The 18,554-nt window shown below is 44.4% G+C and overlaps 2 protein-coding genes across 2 annotated transcripts in view; both read right to left on the bottom strand.

Annotated features, from left to right (window-relative positions):
- Positions 1-2,846: 2,846 nt before the first annotated feature.
- scn3b (sodium channel, voltage-gated, type III, beta) lies at positions 2,847-10,238 on the bottom strand. Its single transcript, XM_084674716.1, has 6 exons — positions 9,987-10,238; positions 9,562-9,651; positions 7,836-7,999; positions 7,411-7,636; positions 4,718-4,856; positions 2,847-2,907 (listed from the first exon to the last, which is right to left on the bottom strand). The coding sequence occupies exons 2-6, from the start codon at positions 9,608-9,610 to the stop codon at positions 2,847-2,849; spliced, it is 639 nt and encodes a 212-aa protein (XP_084530842.1). The 5' UTR covers positions 9,611-9,651; positions 9,987-10,238.
- A 5,347-nt stretch (positions 10,239-15,585) lies between these two features.
- Positions 15,586-18,554, bottom strand: part of LOC146257219 (uncharacterized) — a 39,717-nt gene continuing 36,748 nt past the window's right edge. The window contains exons 73-80 of the mRNA XM_084674715.1: positions 18,175-18,362; positions 17,781-18,087; positions 17,504-17,604; positions 17,302-17,408; positions 16,964-17,043; positions 16,434-16,462; positions 16,142-16,222; positions 15,586-15,954 (exon numbers count right to left, since the gene is read on the bottom strand). Coding sequence (XP_084530841.1) covers positions 15,586-15,954; positions 16,142-16,222; positions 16,434-16,462; positions 16,964-17,043; positions 17,302-17,408; positions 17,504-17,604; positions 17,781-18,087; positions 18,175-18,362 — 1,262 coding nt within the window. The remainder of the gene's footprint in view (positions 15,955-16,141; positions 16,223-16,433; positions 16,463-16,963; positions 17,044-17,301; positions 17,409-17,503; positions 17,605-17,780; positions 18,088-18,174; positions 18,363-18,554) is intronic.

Below are 18,554 nucleotides of genomic sequence, written 5' to 3'. Positions count from 1 at the left end.
ATGGTTCCAGACCAAACCCCTCTCAGCTCAGTCCACTTAAAGCCCTAAATGTAAATGTACAACGGACCGAAAACCTTTTCATCTGTTGTGAAACTGAGTTGTACCACAGAACACTCTATATGATATAAAAGGCAGAACCTCTGGGAGCTTTTTTGTTGTGGGGAGCTGTTTCTATTGCTACATTGGAATGTTTTATTGCATTTTGAGGAAAACAAATAGCTCCCTGAAGGGCCCTGGGTCCTTTACTCTCCCCAAGTCTGCTTGATGGCAGAGGAGTTGGTGTAGTCTGACGTAGCTAGCAAAGGAATGCCTACTTTGGGGTTTGAGGAGGCAGAGCAGAATCTGATTACGGGGTTTGAGGTAGCTCAGAAAGGTCTGACTGTTTAGGGTGAAGGAGCAGAACAGTGTGACAGTGTAGTTTGAGGTAGCTAACCAACCTCTAAATGTGTGGTTGGAAGGAGCAGAGCAGAGTCTAATTCTGTGGTTTGTGGCCAATAAGAAATACCTAACTGTGAGATTTGAGGGAGCAGAGCAGTGTAACCGTGTAGTTTGAGGTAGCTAAGCAAGTTCTGACTTTGTAGTTTGAGGTGGCTAAACATGGTCTGACTGTAGTTTGAAGAACCATGCGCGCCACACATCATGCAGAACACAACAGGCCCAGACGATTTGCTCTCGCGCTGAGGGCTCGCCTGGGTTGCTATGGCGACAGCTGCTAAATCTGTCACGGCCGTGGAACGCTGTGCTCTGGGTTTTTTCCAGGAAGTAGCCAGGTCCCCCCCCCACACACACACACCTACAGACTGGTGCCATAGATCAGCTCTGGTCTTCCAGTAACTAGCCAGGCCCCTATCATGTTAAAGCAGTCCTGAAAGTCCTGAAGCAGTCTTTCATGTTCAGATATACATTGAAAATGCAATAGCCCATTAATGGTCCAACTAAGGATGGAGGGCTAGTACTAACCACCTATCCTCCTATTGGAAATGTTAAAAGTCTGTCTGGAAGTCAGACTTGGAAGAATGCTTTCCAGCCTTCTGCATTGACTGCTTTCTCTGTAGTTGAAGTGTCTCTGAGTGACAGGGCGCCCAGTGTTTTGTGTTTTTAAGGGAACAGTATAATTGCACTATTGTTTGAGAGCTGGAAAGTGCGGTGTTGATTGTGGGGCAGAAATAGAAAACAGACAAAAGAAAGAACCTCAGATAGAGGATGGGTGGTAGCAGAGAGAGAGAAAGAGAGAAAGAGAGAAAGAGAGAGAAATGAAGTCCTTACTGCAAATTGAATGCATTGTTTTAATAACAGCACAATAGAAAGAGCTTACTGTGTTCCACAGTTGCATGAATCAGGAAGCACACAGAGACCCTCTGAGACATATTTCACACAAGCTTATACATTTACAGTCACCAGAGTACTAGAAACACAGTTTCCCTTTACAGCAATATGACTGGCTTTGCAGACAATAGCAAAAACAAGCCCTCATGTTTGAATATTATATTGTGAAAAAAGCAAAAGCAAATATAAAAAGACAGATTTGTTATTATGGAGCATGCTGACAAGAGGAGACTTATTGGTGGATACATTTGAAATGTAAACCGTGGACACATTTGAAATGGGGATACTTTGATTTCTTATACAGTGTGTGTGTAGTTTTGTCTTGGAATAACTTCATTGTGTAATACCTTGTGGGTGTAAAAACATTTTCTCTCAGTACAAATGTCAGGAATGTTCCACCTATATCAAATATAAGCAAATCCATTTTCTGTAAAAACTCAAACAAGTCAAACAAAACATTTGACCTAAAAAGCTCATTGTATCAAAAGTGTAAAGATAAATAAACCAAAAAGCAAAAACATCAAATCATGTCCCACCTATTGATAACAAATTAAGAAAAAGAAAATGTATCCATTATTCATTATTTGAACAAAAGTATTTTTTGAAATTGTCTTTAGCTTTCTTGGGATGAAGGTGAAGCAAGTGAAAGTTCTTGAGCGTAAATAAGCACTTGAGATTTTGGCTGGAACACCCCCCATCACTCAACCAATCACAGGAGAGACTTGGCAGACTTCCTGGTTACCTTCATGGCTGATGGGAGCTCTAAGTGACATCACAAAATGTTCTTTCCCCTGGCCCCTTAGTGTTCCGTCAAGTGATAGCTAAAGGTCCGTCTAACTGGTCAGAACCTGGAACAGAGAATAAAAGCACATTTTATTTTTCTCTTCAATTGCTGTTCAATCCCTGATCTCAATAACACAATTAACAAAGACGCTAAAATAAGGGAGTTATGTGAAGTGAAAACTTCCAGAAGTCACTCCAGACAGCGTCTGTTGTTGTGCCTTTGAACACGGCATGAAACATTAAAACTCTGAGCTGTCAGCATTCATTCATTCTTAACTTCGCACAGCTCCCATCTCAGTGACAGCTGAGAACAACTGCAATCACATTTAATCCTCAACTGTTGAAATAAGTGATGCCAAGTGTTCGGGGGAGGGGGGGGGGGGAGTGATCATCCTCACCCTTGGAGGACATCTTAGTTCTTACATTGATTTAAAGAAGTACTGGGGAAGAGAACAACAGTTCAGATAAAGTATAGAAATGTAGAATGAATGTTGAATGGCAGCAGACAGAGTGGAGGAGTCACATAGATGACGGGGGGGGGGGGGGGCGGAACAAGGATTGTTCGTAACAACAGCGTGAAAATGGACTATGAACAGAGGAGTGCGTAGGATGAGGCGAGTCGAGGAACACAGGATGATGTGAGAGGAAGGGGGTGTTCCGGACCTGTTCAGATCACAGACTGGGGGGGGGGGCACATTATAAATACCGTGTCATGTCTGTAACAGTCAAGACTGTTACTAGGTCGCGGGGGTGGGTAGGCTGTCTCTCTGCTCAGAGGGGAGGGCTAGGTAGTTAGTCCTGTAGACAGCACGAGGGGGGGGGGGGGGGGAATTATATGAGAATTATATGAACTAAATTGCACTCTATAGAATATGTGAGAAAACACTGTGATGACATGGCTGGCATGTCCTCTGTTGTTTCTCTAAGACAGGAATGTCTGTAATACCCAAGGTTCAGATGTGAATATCTGTCCCTTACTTACATCAGGTGTGTGATATATGACCCTTTAACAAACCCAAAGCTTTGGAACCTTCTAGAACAATGCATTAGCTGTGTATAAGTGTGTGAGTATGTGTGTGCAAAGTAGGTGTTGTGAGAGTGTGAATGTGTGTGGAGAGTAGGTGTGTGAGAGTGTGTGAATGTATGTGTGGAGAAGGTGTGTTGGTGTGTGTGAGAGTGTGTGAATGTATGTGTGGAGAAGGTGTGTGAGTGAGAGAGAGAGAGAGAGAGAGAGAGAGAGAGAGAGAGAGAGAGAGAGAGAGAGAGAGAGAGAGGGGGGGGGGGGGGCACCCAGCACAGTAGCATTACTCAGGTGGTTCCAATCCATTAAACTCCATCAGTACTGAAGGAACGCTCCACTTGCTGTCAAAACTTAATGCAGCGTCTCTGAGACTGGATATCAATACCCATTAGCTGGACACAGAGATCAGAGGGCACGGCATGTCTGTTTAAAACACATTTAGCAACTAATCATCCAATGTTCACCTCCAAGACGCATCCGTTTGATCGCATCTTTATGAAACCCTTTCTCTCCGTTTACAGACACCTATAGACAACCTAAATCTCTAGCAGATGCAAGTCTGTTTAAACAAAGTTACTTCCCTCCCTGTGTGGATATTGATCTTAACACATGATCGCTTGTATATGCTGACAATCTGTGACTGGAATACACGATACATACAGTGTGTATTATCACACAATAGATTTAAGACAGTGAATATAACACAATAGATATTACACAATACATTTGATACAATCCATGGCTTTTCAGCATGACCACCGTTAAATCACCCCGGGCATCGCCAGCATATTGTTCTGATAAATTGTGCAACAACAGCATGTAGGAATGACAGGCTCATTCCCAATGGGCCATAAATCATCATACTGTACACACCAGCCGGAGATAATACATGTAATCACACTGGCCGGACAAGCTAGAAGGCTCAACAAACACGATTGGATTTTAAACATGTTCCCTGCATAATTTCCCCGGTCACACACCGCTCATGCGCGCGCACACACACTCTCACACACACACACACACACACACACACACACACACACACACACACACACACACACACACACACACACAAGCACATGTTCTGAGAGCATGTGGGTGCTGACAGGACAGGAATCTATATCCCTGTGTGTAGAGCTTGCATATAGTGTGTGTGTCTAATACACAGTGTGTGTATGTAGAGTGTGTGTGTGAGTCTAATACACAGTGTGTGTATGTAGAGTCTGTGTGAGTCTAATCCACAGTGTGTGTATGTAGAGTGTGTGTGTGAGTCTAATCCACAGTGTGTGTATGTAGTGTCTGTGTGTGAGTCTAATCCACAGGTGTGGGTTCAGAGTGTGTCTCAGACAGAACGGCACCCTACAGAGGTCTGAGGGGACTTTAAGACAAGGAGAAGGGTCTGGAAAGTGTGTCCCTTTCACTTAATCACTCACTTTTTCTCTGTCTACACACTATCTTTTACTTTTTCCCCTCACCGCCCTCTTCTTCTTCGTCTCTCTCCCTCTCCCCTCTCTTCCTCCCTCTCTCTCCCTCCTCTCCCCCCCCCCCTTTCCTCCCTCCCTCTCTCTCAGTGGTGTGTGTACTCACGCGTTGTCTTGTGTCTGCTCGTCCGACCTGGAGATCTTCCTGTAGCAGTAGACCATCTCCACCAGGAGCCAGCAGGTGAGGAACACCAGCAGCACATACATCATGATTTCAGAGTACAGCGCTGCCGTGTCCTCCATGGCTGAGGAGGCCGGACACACACACACACACACACACACACCAGAACAGTCATTAAAACATTTCCCCAGATCTCATGCTATATGAGAGGTGAACTGCCCCTGTCTCAGGTATCACAGTTGTAGTGGACAGGAAGTCAGGCAAGGTGAGACTTAGTCTGCTGGAGATGGAAAAGCATGCCTTGTGTTCACATGAGAGGAGTCTTTGGTCCATATCGGTCATTTTACATGAGATCCGAAAGGAAAGTCAAAATGGGATTATCACCCGTTTTTGTAAGATATCCAAAGAGCCAACCTGTTGTTGACAGTTTATTATGCGATACTCTTAAACTACCATTCACAACGCTCATGGTGATATTGAAACCAATTTCCTCTCATGACACGGGTGGTTCCCTGCATGCATTCACCATTCTCTACCAGGAGGGTCCCAGGATAAAGTGATTGTGCTGACTTTTTAAACCAAGGTTGTTAGTAAATTGCCAAAAAGTTGTCTACTGTACATTCTCGATAAAACTCACATTCTCCTTGTTATTAGACACTCAAATTTAAAATTAAGTAAAATAATTGATCCTGAAGTGAGTAATAACAATTTAGCGTTCTTATCCGGTCTGTATACTGTACAAATAGCACATGAATCACACAGAAAAAAAAAGATCTTTCAAAATAAGAGTCCTTCCATCAATAAAAGAGTGCTGATGAGCTGGTGCCGAGTGAAAATACTTTTGCAGTGTCAAAAGTCGAGATCATTGCATATGATCGTAAATGCCACAGACTAGATCATAGTTTGTCAAAGTTCAAATGATTTAAATCTATTACATGGAAACGTGACCCCTAATAAAAATCCATTAATCTGATAACATTCTGCAGTGAATTGCTAAATACCATTAATGTAAGGTGATTCCTTGAAAAGATTGACTAAACTGCAGCTTAACCACAATCAGTGGCTCTGCTTGACTTGACTGGGAAAGGCACAGATGACATTAGCAACATTATAGCCTTGTCCATTGTGATGCTAAGGGTCTGTCTGCATATAGACAATGTATTTTTGCAATTTGACACCAACGTGGAATGAGTATAACATGTGATAAATCAAATGTACAATATATATATATATATATATATATATATATATATATATATATATATATATATATATATATATATATATATATATATATATATATATATATATATATATATATATATATATATATATATATATATATATATATATATATATACACATGTATATATTGTCATGTGGTATACAAGGGTATCGTGTGAATTAGAAAGGAAAGTCAGATAGTAATTTAGATGTATTCTTTCATTGACGTAAACCAACCACTTGCATACAACCATCTATATGTGTGTGTCTCTGACAATCCACAGAGAAACACATAGAGATACTATAAAGAAAAAACATGGCCAAATACAAATATACAAGATGATTTGTATATTCGATTAAGGTGAGAGACTAATTCATTCAACAAGACAAGCATTCAGCATGAATCAGCAAGACAGACCAAAGTCAGTACATTACCAGCTTAATAAACACAGTATAGTAGCTGATCAGAATAAAGCCTTTTCCTGACAACTACTGCTCTCCACTGAGCAACAACAACGAGGACAGAACAAAAACACAATTATTGGTGCAAAACATGTTACCACAGTGACAGCAGGGAGACTTAGGAGGGGGGTGGTTATCGTTAGTAATAGCGATTGCATAAACATTTTTTTAAGAATGTCTTAAAATGTTTCTTTTATAAAAATCAGTGTTAACAGTTGTTAGAAAACGCCAAAGGCGCCAAACCAACAGGAAATGGGGAGTGGAAAGGGGTGTGCGGGAGCTAGCTGCTCTGCACATCGTGAAGTGTATAGATAAGAATACACATCACACAGCAAATAGCTCAGCTTGTACTGAACCGGAAAGGACCAAGATAGGGAGAGAGGGGAGGGGAGAGGGAGAGAAAAGAGAGAGAGGGAAGGAGAGAGGGGACACCTTTACTTCCTCTTCTATTCTTCTCCCATCTTCCCTCTTCTCTCACTCACTCCCTCCTCTCTATCTCCCTCCTCTCTATCTCCCTCCTCTCTATCTCCCTCCTTCCCTCCCTCTTCCCTAACTCCCGGCCTGGGATGGCTGAGAGTATCATCCACTAATCGCAAGGTTTGTGGTCCAATCCCTGACTTTTCCTGACATGTATCAGAGTGTCCTTGACCAAGACACTGAACCCCAAGCTGTTCCTTATGGGCAGCCTAGCGCCTAGCTCCGTCACCATGACAATGGGTAAACGAGAGGCAAAATGTAAAGTGCTTTGGGTGTACCATTAAATGTGCTATGTAAATGCAGTCCATTTACGATTCTCTCTCCTTCATTCCCTCACTCCCTCTTTTTGCCTCTCTCCTTCCCTCACTGTAAATTGAGAGATTGAGGGTGGATGGATGAAGAGGGCAATTCATTACAAAAATTGAGAGGGAAAATATCGAAGGGGGTTCGGATGGAGGGATGGAGAAAGAGAGGGATGACAGATGGGAAGGAGGGGGAGAAGGATGGATGCGTACCTTCTTCTCTGACGACCAGATGGATTACCTTGCTGTGACTGAACAAGGGCTTGTAGGAGTCAAACACAAACTGCCGGGAGACCAGGCACGTGTAGTTCCCCGTGTCATTGAGTGTGACGTTCCTGATGCTGATGGAGACATCCTGGAGGTCTTTGCTGCCGTTCCACAGCAGCCGGCCATGCCAGGGCCCCTCCACCGGCAGAGGACGTTCATTATACCGGTAGATCTGATAAACACACACACATATACCCATATGCACACACACACACACACAGATATATGCACATGCACAGATGCACACAGAGGTGCACATGCATAAGCACAAATAAACACACATACACACATCATCAGTTAGACAGTGAAAACCTGCATGGATAGATGCAGGTTGATGAAGATTTTGGATCATGTGACCAGGAGAAACCTACAGTGATTGGTTTCTGTCCGGGAGGTGCGTAGGACCACTCAACCTCTGTCTTAGGGGTAATCTCCTCTCTCTTCATACAGGAGATACACATCAGCTTCATAGGGTTCCCCACAACAGCATTTGTCTCTGACTCCAAATCCACACACACCAACTGGCTAGGGTGGACTGGGGGCAGAGAAAGAGACAGAGGCAGAGATGAAGACAGAGGTAGAGATTAGGGCATATAGAGATAGAGAAAGAGGCAAAGGTGGAGTTCAAAAGCGGTAGGGGCAGAACTGAGTCAGAGTTAGACACAGGCAGAGGCACAATTAGAGGCTGAGACCGGCCCTAACTCTCACCCACAAAAACATCTACTTCCAGAGTACGCCAAATTGCATCATCCACACCATCATCGAGCGGTGACCTCATTCTACCCATGATCCTCTACTGCTTCTGCTGTACATCCTATCAAACAATCTGCTGGCCCCCCTCCCCCTCCCTTACCAGCACCACACCACAACCTCCCCCACCCTAATGAGGAGACCACAGCACTGCTATTTTCCAGCCCAGACGACCCCATGGCCTGCCAGACGCCACCGCTCTGAAAGATAACACACTGTTAAACTAAATCACACTGTGGGCTTAAACACAATTTCACAGGCCAGTGAACGCCGAGGCCGCACACAGAGAACACACCATTATCCAGCCAAGTGCACTGGTAGTTACATAATGGAGGGAGGGAGGAATGGTGGGAGTGGGTAAAGAGAAGGAGGGAGTGTAGGGTTGATTCTATATATATATATATATATATAGGTGGGATGGAGGGACAGTGGGAGAGGATGGATTGTAGGACTGACAGATGTGGGACCGTGGGTGGGTGGGAGTGGAGGGAGTGAAGGAATGCAGGATTGAAGGGTGGATGGATGATGAGGGAGGGTGGGTGGGAGAGGACGCATATAAGAATGGATTGTGGGATTGAGAGACAGAGGGATGTAAAGATGTAGGGACCAGTGATGTGTGTCAGGACTGTGTTGTCCTGTATGACTGTGGCAGGCCGAGCAGCGCTTGCATAACCCACAAAGCTGCAGGGTAGACACTGTCAACATTGATCACATCTCCAGCCTTTCTGAGAGACCAGACAACCAGATGGAAATGTGAGTGAGAGAAGAGAGAGGAATAGAGAGAGGCAGAAACAGAGAAAGAGGTTCAGAAAGATAGACAGACAGAAAATCTAAAAGAGATAGAAAGACTGAGAGAGGAAGAGAGATAGACACATACACTGTATATATATATATATATATATATATATAGAGAGAGAGAGAGAGAGAGAGAGAGAGAGAGAGAGAGAGAGAGAGAGAGAGAGAGAGAGAGAGAGAGAGAGAGGGAGAGAGAGAGAGACAGAAACACAGAAGGAAATGGGCCAACAGGAAGCTCCTAATGTTGCCTCTAGAAAAATCCATACATTAGCTTTCTTCTCATGCTAGTTCTGACTGCTGGGTAGTCTTGGCCCCCTGAGCTTGAATGAGTTCACTATTTTATTTTCAGGAACAGAGAAAGCATTGTAAAGGGGGGATTTGACCTGTGACTTCGTGATATGGGGTGGGGGTCGGTATAGCTCAATGATACAACATTTGACTGCAGATAAAGAGGTTACATTAGTTCAAATCCCCCCTGTATGTTGCTTTGGATAAAAACATCTGCTAAATGTTAAGGTTTAGGGTTAGGGCACAAACATCTACAACACTTACCAACTACAACCAGAAGAATTAGAGAACGCACTACTGCTCCGGTTAGCATAGTGGACGTTTGTATGGATTGTTCTTGGGGGCAAACTTTGCCTGTCCACAATGAGAGAAAAATTAGATTTCGTGAGCTTTTGTGAGACCTCCTGATGTCTTCAGGACCATGGACAGCGACGCACTGAGTTTGGCCTTCTAAACTTGCCACTTATTCAAAGTGCTTAGTTTAACCAACTAAATGCAAATATTTCAATTCATATAAAAAAAAAAAACTTTATTTTGTTTTGATGATTCATTTAAACAGTATGAAAAAATAGACAGTAAGAAATGTATTAATTGCAATTATACATGTACATCTATATGTGAACTGTTGTTGACGATGTGCGATTTCTAAAATAGAGTAGGCTACTTAGAAATATAGAGCGGACACTCACTATCTTGTACTATGAATCCGGAGCTTCGGCATCAAAAAAGCCGTGAGAAACCTGTGGATTCCAGGCGGTGCGGCGACAACGTGTCTGTGCGTTTCGGGTATTGGAAGCGATTCAAGAACTAATCTTTACGCCAACTTGAGAAAAAGAACATTATAAAAACATAACAATCCCAATAACACTGATACAGATTATTGTAATCCTTTTCCAGATTATTTCAAACAACAGGAACCGTCCGCAGATAACGTGTTTCTCCGCCGCTCTCCACTGCCTTTGTTTTTTTAAATAAACAGCCACTTACCAATAGGAGTGTATTTTTCTTTGATGCGCATGCGCGTCACTCCCTGTTCTAGTATTGTTGGTCCCAGTCCTATATGGTCCTGCTGGAAAGCGAAATAAAGTTAACAGAATAATGCTGGTTGACGTCAGTTATCAATCAGACGCTCGTTGCAAGAAAATAAGTGGATACAACTGGTTTTCGTTTGAAATTCAGTTGCTATAACCGGTAATATAATGAAAAAAAATAACACAACAGGCTTGTGTACCAGTAGGGTATAACCAACAGTTTTATCTCTAGCACTAGTACACTGCTGTATGGATAAAGAACAGTGGTTCTACTTGCTATACTTAAGCCCTTTGTACATCTCTGATCTCCATACTCCTCAATTCCTCAGGAGAATGTAATGTGTTATATAAGCATGTTAAACAGCTGTGTATGGAGGAGATGGCAGCTAACTCATGAGCACGTTTCATACCAGCCCAGTGAGCCATATCTAACCCTGCATGCTTCTCTCTCCCCTCCAGACATCTACAAAAACCCTGTGACAGATCAAAAGCCTCCCTTGTGCAGTCTTTAAATCCTGTGTGTGTGTCCGCACGTGTGTGTGTGTGTGTGTGTATGTATGTGTATGTGTGCGTTCCGTGTTTGTAATTCAACACAAGATTAACCCATCTTGACAACAACAACAACATGCCACCTAGACGCACACTGTTGGTTTCCAAAATGTTTGTACTCAATTGAAATACACATTTATTAATAAGTGTTATTATTGTTATATTAATATTTATAGTATTATTATTATTAATCTAAATACATTCTGATGTCTGCTTCCAAACATACTGTGCTTGCAGGACTGCACCATACATTCACACAGTACACGATTCACAAGCACTGCAGGACCTACTGTACAAGCGGAGGAAAAAAAACTTCTGCACATTAGCGTGCCCCATCGTAAGCGTGATTAATGGCCCAGTGTTTTGTGGGAAGAGGAGTTGACCTTTTAGAGAATGGTGTCTCTGACATTTGTCCCTGATCACCTGAAGCTGCTGGTGGATGATGGGTGATGATGATCCTCGTCCGTTCTGTCTGCTGCTCCCTCTGTCATCCCTGAGGGTCACAGCCACAACAGGAGAGAATACAACAGAGAGTCATAGAATAGAACATGAGAAAATGTCATAGAATAGAACAAAATGTAATATAATGTAAGTGCATGTCCTATAATCAAACTAAATTGAACAGAGCAGAATCGTTTATAGACTAGACTGACAATTTTGAATTGATATACAATAAAATCTGTAGCACAATCTTAAAACGTGATTTATAAATCCAGGTTATCACTGAGTAAAGGCATCACTTCTAGAAAAATGGAGATTATGTCCCTCAGGTCCAGATTATACTCTAGATTATAATCCACGTAACCATCAGATCATGTCCTTTTAATCTAGTCATCAATGTATGTAGGGAATCAGTGGAGTTCAGGCCAAAGGGGTACATTCAAGGATTTAAGAAGTCATCATGGATTATAAGGTTTTAATTCTGATGGAGGTCTATGTAATTCTTCTCATCATCATTCTTCTCATCACAATGACACACAATGACTCTTCACAGATTTGTATGTGTGTATCTACATTGGTAGGCTTGGGTTCATCACACAGTCACGTCATGATTCTCTCTCTCTTTCATATGGTCTCTTGATTGCTATGTCTCATTTTTACATTTCTCACCCAGTTGTACGGATTTGCATGTGTGAATACACTACATAGGCAGACTGGTCTTACTTATTTGATGTTATCTTACCTGATACGGTCTCTCTTTTCTCTTTCTCTTGTATTGTCTTTGATTGATTTCTCTGATTTATCTCTTTTCCTTCCCTTACTTGCAAACATCTGAGAGGAAGCGGAGCTGCTTTGTTGCCAGGCGAGGCTAAGACCCCCTCCACCCCCATACAACCCCCCTCAATCAGAGACTAAATATGGCAAACCTGGTGCCGCCATATCCTGGAAACGAGGATACCATGGCAACCGCAATGCATAACGATCGTGTTGCAGAGTTCTGATGACTGAGAATGGATGCAAGTGGAATGTTCTCAGGACTCTCTCTTCCGTTCTCCCTACTTCTCCCATCTAATGTATATTTCCCTCTCACTGACTCAAACTCTCAGTGCCAATCCTTTATGATGCGTCAATCCTGTGTCCCTATCTCTCCCTTCAATCCACTGCCAGGAGCTCTAGAAATGTATCCCCCCAGACACACACACACCCACTCACATTTACCATCAACTGGACATGACAAGGACCAGATCAGGAGATACCTGTCTGAGCACTCCACCCAGCTGCTAGTCCAGGCACTGGTCCTCTCCAAGTTGGACTACTGCAACTCGCTGCTCGCTGGTCTCCCAGCTTGTGCAACCCGCACTCTTCAGAGGATTCAGAACGCAGCGGCCCGCCCCTCCCCTCATCTCTCTCCACTGGCTACCCATCAACGCCCGTGTCAGATTCAAGACCCTGGTACTGACCTTCCGAGCAGTGAACAGGACTGCACCCGACAACATCAAGTCTCTCCAGCAGCCTTACACCCCCACCCATCACCTATGGTCTTCTTCAGACAACCGCCTGGTGGTCCCACCACTCAAGACCGCCCGGTCCCAACACAAGCTCTTCTCCTGCCTGGCCCCCCAATGGTGGAACCAGCTCCCCACTTCCATCAGAGACACAGACGGTCTCCCCACCTTCAAGAAAAGGCTCAAGACGCACTTGTTCCGGGAGTACAACGGCACTTAGGAATGCTTGATTGGATTGTACCTGATGTTAGTTTCCTCCAGGATCACAATGACTCTTATGCACTTTTTGGGGTTCATGTTGTTTTAATTTGTAACTTGTATAACTGCATGCTCTTATGGGTCTTCCCTTTGGCACTTGTTTAGTTTTTCACAATGTGTGCTTCATGTTTTGGCTGCTTGCAATGTTTGGGACTACCTCGTTGTTATGATCAGTGACCTATGCTTTTTGTAAAGCTCTCTTGGAAGTCGCTTTGAATAAAAGCATTTACTAAATGCAGACATGTAAACGTAAATGGAAGGACACTCAATATCACATTATCCACAGTTTCTTCAAATCCACTTAATCAAATAAAAGGGGTCAAATAGGAGCATGCGATCCAGAAGCTTGGATATAACTTCTGATCCAAACCATGAACACACCAGAGTGATGTAGCTAGTAGTGCTTCTGCCATCACCACACTAGCAAGCCTCACCACAGTCCCAGTTACCCTACTTACAATGACAAATAGGTAGCCATCTCCAGCTTATATGAGAGTTTTGCACACATCTACGACTGCAAACTGGGACAGCCCCTTGAGCCAGCAAATTAAATCAAACAGCAACAGTATTAACTTCCCCAAGACTGCTATAGTGTGTGTGTGTGTATGCATGTTCAAACAGAAAGTGACAGAGAGAAAAAGCAAGGAGAGAGGGTGTGTGTGTACGTGTGTGTGTTGGTGTGTGTGTGTCAAACAGAAAGTGACAGAGAGAGGGAGTGAGAGAGTGTGTTTGTGTGTGTTCTCCAGAGTCTCTAGGGAGAAGATATATCCAGATTTTCAGGGATTTGGAAGGATTTCAAGATTACTGCATGATTACAGCATGCTGGCAGCAGTAGAAAAGCATGGAAATTACCAGAAGATACTGGACTGAAGCTCTCGAGAAACAATTTGGTTTAATGACAATCTGGAGCGTATTAATGGTCCATATGTTCTTCCCCGAAAGGGAGTCAAATGTAAATTTCACCTAAATATATTGTATTATATAAAATACTGGATCAGCAAGTGGAGTAGGTATGTGGACATGAATACTGGACTGTCATTTCATGAAGGGGAAAAAAAGGAGGCTAGGTGATACAACATGCAACACAGGGCACATCTTGTCAGGAATAGCTGTGAGCTGGCAGCTGCCAGCAAGCTGGACACACACTCACATGCAGCCCGTTTCCGTAAATAACTCTGGCGTGCTGCTGTGGAATCACGCAACTAGAACAGGAATAACTGAGAAGCTCACAAAATCCCTTCAGGAAGACTGTCCTGCCCGCGTTGACACGCGCCCAACAGAGGTATGACAAGTAGAGAGATAGCGGGCGCAGGAAGGAGGGAGGTGTGGTGAGTCGCCGCTGGTTATCTAACAGATAGCTCTCATCGGCCAGGGGAGACAGCAGGACTGGGCTCCGACCAGGGCATCACCCTGGCCCTGCTTCACAAAACTGATAGCTACTGAGGGGCAGTCCAGCTGACCATATCAATCTGTCCACAGTCCGGCCTGCTGGGGCTTTAGCTTAGCAAGCCCTCAGAGACAGAGGAGCACTCATCATCTATTATCAGAGCTCCGGGGACGGGCTCACTGACTAGGCTGCCAGCTGGAGGGAAGGACTGGGTTTTTCCAGGAAGAGCAAACAGAGACCCGCTGGTGTTTTTCTTCTTTTTTGATGCTAATCAGGAAAGGAAAAGTCAGGTCCAGGAAGAATGTTCTGGGAGTTGAATCATGGTCTCTGTGGGTGTATATGTTTGTATTACAAGTGGCAGCCTCATGGGGAGAGCTGCCGGGAAAGCCCTGGATACCCTAGAACATGATACGGAGGAAGGAATACTAGGGAACATTCTGGAATGAGGTGGTCATCGCTCATCGTTCCAGGGTGAAAATGTGAAACCACATAAGACTAAAGACTCTCATACATCATCTGTGTCACATCACTTGACACAGCAGGGGAGGGGGACTTCCTCCTTTATACGTTTATACATGCCGGAGATCTACCTCCTTGTTCCTCTGGATAAACTTTGATTTAACTTGATTTTGGTTGCATCATGGGAATGAGGCAGCGGTACCATCAAAGGGACTGTGTGACCTCTGACCTGGAAACTATTGGTAAAGCGAGGGATTGTTGACTACCTCTGGGGTAGCTGCAGCCAGGTCACATTTAAGAGCGCAAGTTTGTCTGCTTGCATCTCTGAATGAGTACAGATTAGCCCGGGCATTACAAGGACAATCCATGGAGACATCTACTAAAAGAAAAAGGGATATAACACCACTGCAAACCAAATACTTTACTAATCAGTGGTCATCTTTAACAAATACATGTATTGGTTATTAAGGATGGCAATATTACACAAAAAAATTCAGCAACACACCAACAGCCGTAGCACACTGAGAGATAGGACTCTTCACACAGCCCTGCTTCACCTCCCCAGTCTCCCACATCCCCAGATGAGAGTTTCCTGGTATGGCCATCTTGGCTGCCTGCCCTCCTCCTCTCTGGGGCAAGTCCAGGTCATCTCAGTGCCTCAGGGATCATGACTCCCAGCCACCAGACCACCCAGCACCTCCTGGCTCGCCCCCTGGCTGGGACTGTGGAGATGCAGGGCTGGGCTGTCTCCAGTCTGGGTGGGGCTCTGAGGAGACAGGGCCCCACTGTATTCCTCCTGGTCCTGGCTGTGTCCAGGCAGGACAGGGGTGTTGGGGTGCTCCCCGGGGCCTGCTGGGTGTGTGTGGTCCCTGGGGTGGGGGTCTGGGTCTGCCTGGTCCGGCTGGTTCTGGGAGATCCGGGTCAGGAGGCTGTGAAGCTGGTCCAGGCGCTGGGAGATGTACTGTCTCTTCAGCTCCAGCAGGACTGTTCCACTGCGGCTCAGAGATGGCTGTCCTGCTGCCTCATCCTGGACCAACAACACCGGGATTAGCATTCATTACTTTTAGGAAAATATACTTATGCAGAGTAGAATACTGTATAGAGCAGAATAGAGTGTAATGGAGCAGAGTGCAGTTCACTACAGCAGAGTAACATTGAGTATAGTAACAGAGTAGAGTAGAGTACAGCAGAGTACAGTACAGTAGCGTACTTACCTGGATGTGGCTATGGAGCTGCAGGTTTAGCTGGAGGAACACCTGGTTGAGATGGTCTATCTCCTGCTCGACACAGGACCTCTGGAGAAGAGAGAAGAGGAAGGAGGAAGGAGAAGAAAGTAGATAAAAGGGGAAAGAGGTAAGCTAAGCAAAGAGAGTGTGGAGGAGAGGACTATAAAGGGTTAAGCAATCATTCGTTTAATTCTGGCAGGAGGGAGGATGGATGAAGGGAGGTTATTTTATTACGTGGAAAATTGTTTTTCTGCAGGGTGAAAAGCGCAAATAAGCTTACCTCAACCGGTGTAGTGTGCAGAGAAGTACCTAGGACAAAAACAGCATCAACAACACAACACGTTTCAGACCATCTCAGGGTTTAAACATCTGAAACATACTTGGATGGCATGTGAAGTATTCTCTTTCCTTATGCTATCGGATATTGGAATAATGACTAAACTACAATTGTACAATCGCCACTTGATGAACATAGAAACATGGACTGATTTTTACAAGAGGCCCATTTTTGCAACATAGTAGCATCACTCACAAATGTCAAAGGATTTTCAAATGAAGATATAGCATTTTGGGTGACACTTTATATCTCGGAGATTGCTGAAGTGTGTGTTAATAGCTAATAAAGATCCCCATGCCAGTATGCTTTGTAAAATATATGAGTTATTAAGACTCATAGACTTAAGACTAACCTGTTGAGGCCTTTTTGCCTATGAACTCCTTCCACAAGCACCTGAATCTAAAAGTGTTACTGCCAATTGAATTAATAAAACGAAAGACTATATTTAGCATTACACATGAAGGTAACTGTACCCTGCTCACTGGTCGCAGAAAGAGGCTGCCTGAGGCCTTTCAAGAGCTGCTCCACCTTGAAGTATTGATACTTTTGGAGCCTGAGGGACACATGAAGACAGAAATGTGATGCCAATTTAGTTTCAGATGCCGATTTTACGTACATGAAATGCACATTTCATATATTTAAAAGGCACTTTTATCCAAAGTGATGGACAAAAATGTTCATGCTTGTATGTGTAAAATATCTCTCCAGCTAATTTTCATGACGCGTAGCACACATTCAAGTTGGGTGGATGTTAGTTCAGTGAACAACACTTGATGTCTGTGTGTTTGTTTTGGATGTCCCGGCCGCTCACCTGGCCGCCAGCAGATGTTCTGTGAACTGTGTTTCCGTGGGAACCCTGACATTGATGAAGTCCTCCACCAACGTCCTCCCTGTCTCCTCTAAGGAGCGGGGCTTAGCCTGTCATACAGTGAGACTGGACCGTCAGACCTCCACCACCACCCTGGCATCGACCGAGAGCAACCCACAAAGAGAGCGGTGCCTGGGGGGAATACCTGGGTGGAGGCAGAGCTGGTGAAAGAGGAGTGGAAGAGCTGGCGGCTGATGGCAGAAATGGCCTTGTGCAGAGTCTGCATAAAACTCTGGGGCTTGGAACCTGACAGGGTGGAATGACCCGTCACAAACCTGGAACCTAGAACGACATTAAATATATCATATTAAAATGATTCTGAATATTATAGTGATTGTATCATTGATAACATGTACAGCAAACTTCAGTTAAGCCTCTTTGCAAAGTGAAGGATCTAAGTGAGAGGTTATCTAGACTCTTACCTGAAGATAGGTAGGCCATAGCCTGCAGGATGGTGGAGATAAACTGACCAACATCCTGCAGAGTTATCTCAGACAGGTACAGCACCTGGTGGGAGGAGTCATAATAATAGTCCCCTGCACAGTGGGCCAATTGCACGCCATCATGGGAGGAAGCAGGAAGTGACCTGGCCAATAGGAGCAGGACAGGCGGGAATGTGGGGGAAGAGCTGAGCAGCCGGACGACCTGGCAGCCGAACAGGAAGACGGCGCAGTGCTGGGGGGAGAGGTTGCTCAGGGCGACCGGAATCAGGTGCCCTGGCAACGGGTGCTCTTCTTGGGATGGTTGCTTGGCAATGGCTGGGGAGCAAAGGAGAGGAGGGATAAAAGAGAGAGCAGGAGAGGAGAAAAGATCAACAAATATATCACTTAAGTAATGTGCACGTTCTTGGTCTCTGGTTTCCTGTGTGATCTGACCGGGTTCTGTTGAGGTGAGGTTCTGCAGGGAGTGTTGGATCTCCTGCAGAGTCCTGGAGAGAGGAGACACAGCCACCAGCTTGGACAGGTCCTGGTCACTCACGCAGAGAGCTGTGCTCTGCAGGTGCACTGGAAGACAACACCGTTCTTTAACTTTTTAAATGATTTAAACAATTATTCAAGGGTAGCATTATCTGCATAAACGTAATTTTTGCTCTGCCAATCCATAATGTAGAACAGAATAAGAACAATTCAGATAAAACCTAAAGGTGATACCTGAAACAAGCAAATACTGTAGGAGAAAATTAAGTACAGTACCTA

The sequence above is a fragment of the Hypomesus nipponensis genome, chromosome 15 (assembly GCF_054491055.1).
Source record: "Hypomesus nipponensis isolate SF chromosome 15, ASM5449105v1, whole genome shotgun sequence".
NCBI classification, from domain to species: domain Eukaryota; kingdom Metazoa; phylum Chordata; class Actinopteri; order Osmeriformes; family Osmeridae; genus Hypomesus; species Hypomesus nipponensis.
Note: the sequence above shows the minus strand (reverse complement) of the source record. Positions and strands in the feature narration are given on the sequence as shown.

Excerpts from the sequence above, each read along its gene's own strand:
- scn3b (XM_084674716.1), bottom strand. The coding sequence starts at position 9,610 with ATGCTAACCGGAGCAGTAGTGCGTTCTCTAATTCTTCTGGTTGTAGTT. Across the intron at positions 7,637-7,835 it reads CCGGACAGAAACCAATCACT|ATCTACCGGTATAATGAACG; the intron begins GTAGGTTTCTCC and ends TGTGTTTATCAG. Across the intron at positions 2,908-4,717 it reads GAGCAGACACAAGACAACGC|GACTAACTACCTAGCCCTCC; the intron begins GTGAGTACACAC and ends TGCTGTCTACAG.